At 42.3% G+C, this 12,080-nt stretch overlaps 1 protein-coding gene across 1 annotated transcript in view; it reads right to left on the bottom strand.

Moving 5' to 3' along the window:
• Window positions 1-1,210: 1,210 nt before the first annotated feature.
• The window catches only part of WDFY2 (WD repeat and FYVE domain containing 2), a 179,046-nt gene continuing 168,176 nt past the window's right edge, over window positions 1,211-12,080 (bottom strand). The window contains exons 8-12 of the mRNA XM_011988757.1: window positions 11,834-11,939; window positions 7,809-7,910; window positions 6,788-6,918; window positions 4,937-5,045; window positions 1,211-3,507 (exon numbers count right to left, since the gene is read on the bottom strand). Of these exons, the coding sequence (XP_011844147.1) occupies window positions 3,478-3,507; window positions 4,937-5,045; window positions 6,788-6,918; window positions 7,809-7,910; window positions 11,834-11,939 (478 nt within the window). The 3' untranslated portion in view covers window positions 1,211-3,477. The remainder of the gene's footprint in view (window positions 3,508-4,936; window positions 5,046-6,787; window positions 6,919-7,808; window positions 7,911-11,833; window positions 11,940-12,080) is intronic.

Genomic DNA, 12,080 nt, shown 5'->3' on the forward strand with positions numbered 1-12,080 from the left:
AGCGCCCTGTCTCAAGGCGCTGAAAGTCAGTCCTCCCACTCATGCCATTACTAAGTAATGTTCAAGAACAGCTACTCCTTAAACATTCTTTTCTCTTGTTTACGTCTCAGTCATATCTAACTGCCCCGTATAACCAGTGTGTTTTCTGCTTGGAACACTCTAGATCTCTGAAGATGCCTTCCAGTTTTGTGACTTCATGATTTCTGGAATAATTAGAACAATCAAATGAGAAACACGTTATGGTGGATTGACCTCATACAAAATGACATTAAGATTCCAAATGTTTCATCTCAAACCATTTTGCTATTGTGAAGACACACTCAGGCAGTAATGTCAAGTAATGTCATTCGTTTGGAGGAACTAAGAGCATGTGGTTGGTTTTGTCCCACCAGGTAGAGAACAACTCTGCATATGATATGTGTAGATCTGCCACTTTCTCAACGCAGGCAAGTTAGGCATTATTTGCAAGAGCTGCTATATGTTGAAGCAACAGAGCAAAAATATATGTAAAGTGCAAATCCAACATGGTAAAACAAGAATTATGAGAGTTCACCTAGACAGAACAAAAGCCAAGTGCTGGCACCAGCTTTCACTCCTAAGGAACGGAGCCTCCATTTCCCTAAAATGCTTGGAAGACACCCAACACCAGCACATATTTCTCTACAAATTACAAAAATGGGGGAGACACTTAATGCAAAACTCAAGAATTCACAGTATTACAAACACACAGTTGGTTTGCTAAACACATTTCATCAAATTCAAGCACCCATACAGATGAGAGAAAAGGGAAGAGCAATGGATACCTTGACATATCTGTGGTTTTCTGATCATGATTCTCAACACCAGTGAGATGTGAAGTGGCTTCAGCCTCTAGTGGCTCTGTGGGCTGGGAGGAAGACAGTAGAGTGGCATGCAAGGCCACAGGCCAGAGCGACTGTAGCGGACATAGGTGATCTGACGGGGACACTCTGCTTCCCAAATGAGGTCTGAAGGCATCTAGACCTATCTCAGAACCCACACAGCTTGCTGGGCGCCTGGGCTTTTGCTGCTGTAATGCTGTGTTCCTCTCTCTGTAGGCAGGCCAAGCTCAAAGTTTAGGAAGGGAAAATGGAGTGACTCATGTCTATTACTCACTTCCAACACACAGTCCTCTATTACATACAACTTAGTAAGTGGCTGCAGGTTCTAGTAATAAACTACAAAATAGATATTTGAGTATTTTAAATTTAATTCCCTTGTTAAAGCTCTCTCACAGAGCAATCATGCAGAAGAGTCCAAGTAGTTGTAACAGTTTTGACTGATGCAAGCAAGGGTAGTGTGGAGCAGGGCAGCGAAGCGACAAGTGCTAATAGCCTGTGCAGGGCATGCGTGTGCCTCTTCAGAGCTCTGGTCACATGGGCTGCGCTGGTCTGATGGCTCAGGTGACAGCTTCCATGTACCATGGCTGCATGGGACACATACACTGGTCCTGCTTCCCAATGCTAGGGCAGCAGAATCACCTCTAGCAAGGCCCCACCCCCGGGAAGCACACAAAGGGGCAGTGCCCGAGGATGGCTTGTAGTACTTCCCCCTAGTTAGAGAAGTAATGAATGATTGTGAGGGCAAAAAATGGCTTTCCAGGAAAAGAGGGAAAATAATAGGGAGGATTTCGATTTCACTCCCATATGTATCACCACCAAAAAAACCTGTAGAATCAGAAGAGAGCAAGACACTGTGGGGTGGGGCTTGGGTCGGGAAGGACAAGCAATTGGCCTGTGATCCTCAAGAGACTGGTGAGCTCCCTGATGCTCCCGACATGTGAGGTTGAATGAACTGTGCGTGTAAAGTGCTTAGGAGGGGTAGGCACCTGGCGCAGGCTTGCCATTAATTTTTATTCTATTTTTACAGGGGAAAATAAGATGTTTAAAAGGGACTTCAGTATCCTGAGTTGAGTCACTACACACAAGAATATTTCATTTTCTCAAGCTTGATTGGATTCCCTTAGAAATAAGAGTTCTTCAGGTTCGCTTTCTAAAGTCCTCTTTTCCATTCCCATAGAAACACAGCCTGCACTGTAGGTACCATTCTGTCTCGGATCAACCACATACCGTTTTAGTAAGAAAGTGTGCAAAGTGTTCTGATGAAACACATTAAGATAAAATGTTTAAATATCTAGTTTTTAAAGGGATAGAATACAGAGGGTGAGGAATACAGCAGGATTACAATCCTGCTGTAATGAACATGTTCAAGTTCAGAGATGATGTCACACAGAAACACACGATTTAAAGACACTTATTTTCAGAGCATGTATGGTGGGGCTCCCCAACCCCGGGCTGCAGGTGGGTACCCATCCACGGCCTGTGAAGAATGGGGGGCACCCATCAGAAGTGAGCAGCGGGCAAGCAAGCACTACTGCCTGGGCTCCGCCTCCCATCAGATCAGCGGTGGCGTTAGATTCTCATAGGAGCACGAACCCTATTGTGAACGGCGCATGCGAGGGATCTAGGTTGCGTGCTCCTTGTGAGAGGCTAGTGCCTGCTGATCTGAGGTGGAACAGTTTCATTTTGAAACCGGTCCCTGCTGCCAACAAGGTTGAGGACCGCTGATGCAGGATTTTGTGTGTGTGTGTCGTTTGTTTTCATTGTTATGAGTGAGGGAGAGCTGTGTCAAAAAAGCTAAAACATGAGGCTCGGGAGGCTTCAACTGAATTCTAAATGATCAGGCACTAATCGTTGAAGCTCTGAGTTAAAATAATCTACTTCTGTGATAACCATGGTTGGGAGCAGCTTTCTCACAGCATTTTTTTTTTTTTTCTAAATGTGGGAAAGACAGAGGCAACTGAGGCAGAAACACAGTCTTTTCTACTCAATAAGAACGTGAATGAGGCAGACATTACAAACAAATCGCTCTTCCGGCGATTCCAGCAGCTGGCTGGTGAATCTACATGATGAGTTTCCAAATCTCTCCACTGAGGAGGACATGAAAGCAGAAACACTGGGAATAAATAATGTAAATACATCCCCTTCAGGAAAGACAGAGAGGTGCGGGTAGGTGCAGAGGGAAGAGAACAAAAAGCCGCTGGCCATGTGACACATGTTGAAGTAAAGAAAATACAGAAACTATAATGACCAAAAGTGGATACTTCCCTTATTTCTCTGACGCACAAAGCAACACATAAAATGGGGTGTGAAAAGTATAAAATTAAACACCCCACACAGATTTTTCGGTATACTCAAAACAATGCAGCACAGCCAGACTGTATAAACCATTTGTTAAAAAAATAGCTTCTTTTATATTGTATGAACAAGTTGGAAGAGTCCCCTTGCAAGTTCTCACTCGCCGGGTCCCCACTGTGCGCATGGGTCATCTGCAAATTCATCCAGGGTCTTTAGTTTCTTTCTTACTTCTCACATGTCTGCTTTACCACTCTGGTAATGATTTGGATTAAAACAACCATTTCTTTAGTAAATACTATCTTTCTGATTCCTGGGAGAGTCATCAAGACACGACTGGGGTCATATCCCACAACTGCAAATAGGAAAAGATACAGAATGAACTAAAATTAAATTGTGTTGAGGATAACAGTCCTTAGAACTGAATTCTTCAAGGAAATTTTTTTCATTTAACAAACAACCACATACTATACTAACATGATTTCTAAATCTATAAATTTTTTTTCATCAAAAAAGTTCAAATAAAGCTCAAAAACATGACAATGACAGCTTGAAATTTTGATGTAGCTAATGAAGAATAATGGCAGATTCAATCTATTAATGGCTGAGAGGACTGGGAAGACAAGCTACCCTGCAGATCCTCCTGTGAGTCACTAAAAGGGAAACGCTGCAGAGCACTGTGTTGACATCTGAGGCAGCTTTCGATGAGCCAACATGAAAGAGACAATATAGATCTGTCCCACCCTCCAAATAGATTGAATCCATTAAATAACTCAGTCCATTAACAGGACGCTAAGCACATGCTGTGTCCTTTCCATTTAAACTTCCAAACCATTTTACAAGATACCTCGTTTTCAAAAATAAAGGACCTGAGGCTGCCAGAGTTTATCTTATTTTAATTAATTAATTAATTATTTTGAGACAGGGTCTTGCTCCGTCATCCAGGCTGGACTGCAGTGGCACAATCAAGGCTCACCGCAGCCTCTTACTGGACTCAAGTAATTCTTGCACCTCAGCCTCCCGAGTAGCTGGGACTACAGGCAGGCACCATCACATTTGGCTAATTTTTAAATTTTTTGTTAAGACAGGGTCTCACTATGGTGGCCAGGCTGGTCTTGAACTCCGGGGGTCAAGTGATCCTCAGTCTCACCTCCCAAAGTGCTGGGATTATAGGCGTGAGCCATCACACCCACCCAGAGTTTATTTTAAACTTCCTCTCAAAGTCATGGAGATCTGGTAGCTTCCAAAGTGGGTTATTTTAGCTATCTCATCCTGCTGTGACCTCCAAGAATGGGTCAGGGAGGTAGAGCTCAGTGCGCTATAAATTCTCATCTGTATTACTGTTTTGACTGCTACACATGTGACCTATTATAGTCTTTTTAGTCTGTCCCAAGTAGACTATCTATTCCTTGCAGGCTGGAGCTCTTATTTCTTTGTGTAGAGCCAGTGCCTGGGATGAGGCTGTGCATGTATCACGTTTGTAATAGGTTCTCAAAAACACTCACGTTCAATGGTTAACTTTTTTTTTTTTTTTTTTAAAGAGATGAGGTCTTGCTTTGTTGCGCAGGCTAGGGTGCAGTGATGTGATCAAAGCTCACTGTAGCCTTCAACTCCTGGACTCAAGCAATCCTCCCTCCCAATCTCCTGAGCACCTGGGACTACAGACACATCATGGGTGGCCACCCAACGATAACCTTTAGAGCAGTGCCTCCCATGTTCTTGGTGTTCCTGTATATTTATATGAGGCCAAAGACGGAAAGCTTCTTAATAAGATGGCGTCTTACCTTAATAACCTTGTCAGTTCCAGAAGTCAGTAACCATCCTCTGGTTGCATCGAAATGCACATGCACAATGTTATGTTTACTGTCATGGAAGGTGGCTGTGGGTGCACGTCTGGAAGGAGCAAAGAAAGCTTCTGAGAAGAAAAGGTGGTGACATATGAATGAGAGAGATCTAGGATGACATTAGGCTCTAAATTTTGGCCTCATGGGTAAAACTGCTTCACTGATAGGAATGTTCCTCAGATCTGACTTTATTCCCTAGTGACCAGTTATGATTAAAAAAAATTACAAGAATTCTTGTAGTCTTTAAAATGGGAAAGAGATGAAAATTTCTAAAAGTCCTTCTGGAAAATGTTGCTCTGATGGTGTCTGCGATAATCTCCACCCGAGCTTTTAAAAACCATAGTGCTTTTGCTAAGTTTGAGCTCAGAAGGACTTGCCAGTAAAATAGTCTATTTAATTAAAAAAAAAAAAAGGACCAAGATAGTACTAAGTGTCCCATGATATTACTAAGTGTCGTTCTAATTGGAGAACTATCCCCCTCCATTCATTTTTCCTTTTTCACTGGTATGACTGCAGACTTGGTTTTTATATAGTATTCTAAAGCTGTAACAAGCAAAACAAAATAACAAACAAACATCATTATTTTTGGATTTTTAACATACACTTTTTTTTTTTTTTAAGTCAGAAGGCTTGTCAACTGCCTAGGTGCTCTAGAGGCAATGCAAGTGCTTCCACAGAGAAGAGGCAGAAGAAACAGAGGTGGGAAAAGGTACAGGGTGCAGTCTAGGAGACAGCCCTCTTATCATGCTTCAAGGGGCCCGCTTCACTGCAGTGGGCTCTCTCAGGACAATTTTCTTCTTTTTTTTTCTACAGTTAAATCGGCAGGATAGATCTTCAGTAACTTAAAATGGTTACTTTAAATTTTTAGAAGATTTAGGCTTAACTGTAAGCCCTTTAGACTCTTAAAGTCTATGTCTTTAGCTAGAAAATGAAGAATTAAAGTAGACTATCTCTAAGGTCTCTTGTACTCTCTAATTCAATGAGAAAACCCTCTTAATTTCATCATGTATGATGAGTGGAAAATAATGAATGAACAGAAATGCATACTTATGCAAGGGCATCTTATTTTATATTTGATATGGATAAATAAGACTACTTATGATTTTACTGCAATACAAGGTGCTGGGAGGATTGGGAAGACAAGCTAACCCGCAGATCCTCCTGTAAGTCACTAAAATTAGCGAAATGCTGCAGAGCACTGTGTGTACATCTGGGGGCAGCTTTCAATGAGCCAACACTAAAGAGATAACATAGATTTGCCCCCACACCTCCACAGCACACTGAGGGGTAGTAACCTATATCCTGGGTTATTGGGCAGGTCTGACGAGCAGCCAGCTGAGCAACTGGGCAACCGGGAATATCTGCCTATTGGGTAAAGTGACTTGGCTCTTCCCGGAAAATGAAACCTTCTGGACCCATGGACTCACTCAACTCCTGTAAATATACCAGCTTGGGACAGAAAGTGAATCCTGAGCCCTTATACTCCTGGGTAATTCTCAAGTAAATGAGCAGACAGAAGGTTTGTTCTGAGAGCACCTATTTTAAAGGCACATAACCTAGAAATTAGAAAGAACACAGAGATGAATTCTTTGCGTGTATTTTCTCTTCTCCTGTCTCACAGGATAACACAAATCTCTCGTTGGCAAAGGAGAGCTTTTACTACTCGTCATGGACTATATTCTAAACCAGCAGAAACTAGAGCAACCCGAGTGATGGCTGCGGCACTGAGTGCAGGGCTCAGATTAGACTCTCGCTTTAACCTGAAGCGGTCCTCAGGCTGCAGGAACTTACTCTTCATCTGTGATGGCCTCGTGGCAGCTGTCACAGACCCTCACTTCAAACTCGAAGCCCATCAGGGGGATGGAGGAGCGCTTGGAGCTGCATTTGCCGCAGACAGCCTTCCCACACTTGCGGCAGTGGTGCTGGAGGAGGGAGAGAAAATAGATACTCATCATGGCTCCCTTAGCTCCTGAGGCCCCCGCACCTCACCCCTCCTGGCAGAGAGAGGTGTGATCAACTGCATCCAGGTGAGGATGCTGAACAAGAGTGCCTCAGAACTAAAGGGAACACACTAGATGTGTTCTTTTTTGGGGCTCTGTTTATTCAACAAGGACTGTTGGGTAACACACCTGACAGGGACACCTCCCCACTCTCTTGCTTTTCCCTACTCTTGGTCCTTTCCAATGATCATACTAGGAACTACAGAGGAACCACCCAGGGGCCAGGTGATCTTAAAGCAAGGTATCTGAGAAACTGACATCTCAGGAGATTATGCTGCTGGATGAAGGAGAACATGCAGGAAACCTGATTCAATCTGCTGACTTTGGCCATGGTATAAGCCTAGGTGACCTAACATTTTATTTCCTTGGGGAAGACCAAACTGAACCATGGACTCAGATTGAGAATGCTGTATTATAAGTAGATCTACATAACCAAACGTAATCAGAAGGAGGGAAAGTAAAATAAGGAGAGAGAAACACCATTTATATAATTTATATAATTTCATGGTCTGGTATCCATACGAACTAAACATGACACCTCTAATTGTAAGGTGTATTGCAATAGAGGCCACTAGAATTCTAACATCACATCCCTAACTGCTTACTGGGAACCAGCCACTACAGAATCTGAATCCAGCAGGAATGAGCTACGGTAGACAAACAGAGTAAATTACTGTGCAATCACAAGGTGACTCCAGGATCATAATTTACCCTCACCACAACTCCCACCCAGGGGTGTTATTTCTTCTAAGATCACATGGTTGAGCTATTTCCACACAATTACATTTTGATGAAGCATCCATATCACTCACCTGTCTTAGACCAATTTTCTTACTGTCCCACATTTGCTTGAAGTTCCAGAAGAAAGGCTGATCACACTTTTGGCAGGAATCACTGTCCAACCATTCAGGGGTCTTGTCAAATAAAGCACAGAACAGGTCAGTGTGGCCAGCAGTGAGGACAATGGAACCACTGACCCTGATGAAACTTACGGAGCAATCAGGATGTGTTTATAAGAGGTGTGATTTCTCAGTCAATCATTCAAAAAATATTTACCGAATGTCTATTCTGTGGCAGGCTCTGGGGATGGGATGTAGTGGTGAATAAGAATCTCCACCATCATGAAAATATGATGAATAATTATTTACATAAGCATAAGTGTGTGAAGGCCCAAGAGGGAGAAGCACAGAGTGCTTTGGCAGAGGGATCACAGGAGCCTCTGACCCAGGCTGAGGTTCTCAGACAAATAAGACAACTGAGACCTGGGGATGGATGGAGCGCAGATGGGGAAAACGAGGGATGAGGCTGGAGGGGGCAGGATTAATGTTTGTTTGTGAAACAATTTCTCGAATACCAACTTATCACCATTAAAATTATGTAGTAAAAACAAATAAATATTTAAAGACATGGAACATGTTCAATATATAATAAACTAACACAAAACCCCCGGGTTATTGAACAGTATCATAGCACAGAGTTAAGACAGACTAGGAGAAGATATTTATAAAGTTTGTGACTAACAACTCCTGCAAATTACTGTATACAAAGAACCCCTGGAAAATCAGTATGGAAATCACAAGAAACACTTGAGAAACGGGCAGAAGATACAAAAGATACGAGCATGCAGTTCACAGTCAGGGAAGTCTGAATGGCTAACATATATGAAGAGAGGCTCAAATTTACTGTTAAGCAGAGAATGCAAATAAAAATGAGATACTATTTTACCTCTGTCTCCAAAAGGGCAAAACCAGAAAGGGAGGGAACAATTGCTACTGGTGAGGATGTGCAGTGTCAGAAAACTCCCTGTTCTCCATTAGAAGTATAAATGAGTACAGCTGTTTGGTTGCATTTAGCAAAATCAAGAATATACCTTCAACTGATCCCACTCATGGGTTTATGGCCCTGAGAGTCTCACACAGTGCAGGTCTGTGAGGGGACACATACAAGAAGGTCATCTGGGCATTGTGTGTGGTACCAGGGAGTCTGTGCCAGTCTACATGCCCTTTGCTTGGGAAACAGAGAAGTAAAATGTGACCGGTACACATGATGGGGTCCTGTGCAGAAGCACCACAAGAAACAGCACGATGGTAGAGCTCAAAAGGGTTCAATGGCAAAAGTTGGAACTAGAACTAGACTTACAGTACATCAGTTACATAAACTTTTTTTTTTTGTTTGAAACAGTCTTGCTGTGTTGCCCAGGCTGGAATACAGTGGTGTGATCTTGGCTCACTGCAACCTTCGCCTCCCAGGTTCATGCAATTCTCGTGCCTCAGCCTCCTGAGAAGCTGAGATTACAGGCGTCTGCCACCATGCCTGGCTAATTTTTTTTGTATTGTTAGTAGAAACAGGGTTTCGCCATGTTGGCCAGGCTGGTCTCGAACTCGTGACCTCAAGTGATCCACCCGCCTCGGCCTCCCAAAAGCTGGGATTACAGGCGTCAGCCACCGCGCCCGGCTGAGTTATGTAAACTTTAAAACACACACACACACACACACACACACACACACACACCCCTTTTATAAGGAAGCATGTGTGTTCAGGACACACATTAAATGCATCACAGTGGGTATCCATGAGGAGGCATTTGGGAATTAAGGACCGATAAAGCGGAAAAAAAATAAATCAGCATGTTTGTGATTCTATTTTTTGTTAAAAAAAAAAAAAAAAAACTCACACACACGTGATATGTAGAGAAAAAAATGAGAAAAAAGATATACCAAAACATGCACAGAGTGCTATTTCTGGGTGGTGGTAGTATGAGTAACTGACATCTTTTCTATTTACTAATGAGCACTTTGTAACTTTTCTACCAAGAATATTATATACAATATATACCTTTAAAAAATGCTAAAAGTTAACAAAACAAAAATGGATTTTCTTAACTGCATAAGACACCTGTTCAACCTATGAGATGTCGATCGATCTACATCCAGCTACTCAAGGTCTTCCATTGTCTGCCCTGATCTTTCAGCTAGCCGCCATCCTCTCATCTGACTGCTGCTCTAAACTGCTCATGAGCACGAATGCACCGCATCAACCTATCGTGTTCACCTTGTCCTTACTCTTGCTGTTTCTTGGCCTACAAAGCCCAGGTGCTCCTGCTCAGAGCATATCCAGACCCTGTTGATCCTTCAGCACAATGTTCCTCCATGAATCCTTCACTGAGAACATTAGCCAATGATGACTCCATTCCTTCTAAAATACCCAGCACTGATGCTCTAGCATATATCAACTATAATTTCACGATTTATACCATGTAATAGAATTCTGAAGTTTCCTCCTACAAGCCTTTTCTTTCGGAAAGTCTGTCAGTACTTCAGGTTAGAGACGATTTCATTATATGTCGCAGACCTCCCAAGGTGAGCATCACACAGCACTTATCATAACTAGGAAGCAGCTCCATAGAGGCTAAGATTAAAACAAAAATCTCAGGAAATTTATGTTTATAAAAATACTTGCAAAAAAAATGAACAATCTCCATTGCTCATTTAGAGTGTTGACTCACTAAGATTTTAAATTAGTCAATAGTATTGGGTGCCTTTATATCTGCACATCAAGAGGCTCATAAACAAGGTTGCTCAAAGAACTGCTCATCAACCACTTGGTTCCATTTCTGGACACCACACTGTTATCCTCCTTTGGCCTCTGTCCATAAAGGGTCCAGGCTGCATGCGCCAAGGGAAAAGAATCGGGTCCTTCTCCCCTCCCCTGGTTTGGTTAGGTGGGTCCAGAAAGAAGTCAGGAAAGACCAGGTGTGACTGTCCCTAACCCAAAGCAGGCTGCCATGCAGAACCCAACCCAGGACATAATCACCAGCCATGCGGGAACATGGTTAGCATGACTGGCACTCATTGCAAACATCTCCAGCCTTCGTATTGATGGTGCCAAGTATAGTTTTCAAAAGCAATGTTCTACAATTCCCCACCTTCTAATGATCATTTTGATTAGTTACTAATAGAATTCCCATGGACTTAAGATCTGAGCAAATAAAGCTTTAATCTTCTTAAGCATATAATTACTGGCATTTGAAAAAGGCATTACATTGTGGGTAATAGCAACTACTCTCTTGAAATGAGACTGGGGTGAGGGCATGGAAAGAAGGTAGGAGACTTTTGTCTTTTTAAAGTGTTTCTTTTCTATGTAATTCTTGTATCCTACAAGAAATTAATTATAAGAATATGCACTGTCAAAGGAAAAGTCTACCCAGAATAATTCTAATGTAATGGGAAAATGGTTAACTTCAAAGTACTTGTCAAAGGAGATATGCAGGAAACATATTTGTTAAGATGCTCAAAGATTAAAGTGAAAGCTCATAAAAAAGAATGTTCTGATAACATGTAAATATGTGCTAAAAAACTAAGGATATATTTATATCTGGAGAACTATTTAGAACATGACTTACAAAGTACAAAATAATTATTTCTAGTATTTCTATTAATACCAAACTAAGGATTCTTGCTTCATCTTAGCCACTATTTTCTTCCATGACATAAATCACGTGAGTCCTCTGTTTTTGTAGGGCATTGTATACCAAAGGACTAATCACCAGGAAGTAGATGATTTCTTTTCCTAACCTGTACTTTTGCTGTGAATGGTGTAACAGATTTAAACAGCTTAGTCTCAGTCAAAATTCTTATGAAATCTCCATCACAGGAATGTTACATGCCAACTTGTGAGGGGGGGAAAAAGAAACTCAACCCAAACAACTCCTTTTATGCTATAATTCTTTGACGTGACATGCCTTATTTCATGGTTTAATCATAAAGGAATAAGAAATAAGCAGGAAGGGAGGAGGGCCAGAACCACAAGGCCCACCCCACCCTGCTGTGCCACCTACCTCCTGCCTCTCCACGTCCATGTTCCAGACGACAATCCCACCATCACCGCCACAGGAGATCAGCTGTCGCGTGTGCTGCGCATAGGAGAGGGCCTGGACTTTGTCGCTGTGAAAGAAACCAAGGGTTAGTGACAGTTTAGGAGAACAAATGCCCATATCACTCACCTGTCTTAGACCAATTTTCTTACTGTCCCACATTTGCTTGAAGTTCCAGAAGAAAGGCTGATCACACTTTTGGCAGGAATCA

Source organism: Mandrillus leucophaeus, unplaced genomic scaffold (genome assembly GCF_000951045.1).
Source record: "Mandrillus leucophaeus isolate KB7577 unplaced genomic scaffold, Mleu.le_1.0 Scaffold338, whole genome shotgun sequence".
NCBI lineage: Eukaryota > Metazoa > Chordata > Mammalia > Primates > Cercopithecidae > Mandrillus > Mandrillus leucophaeus.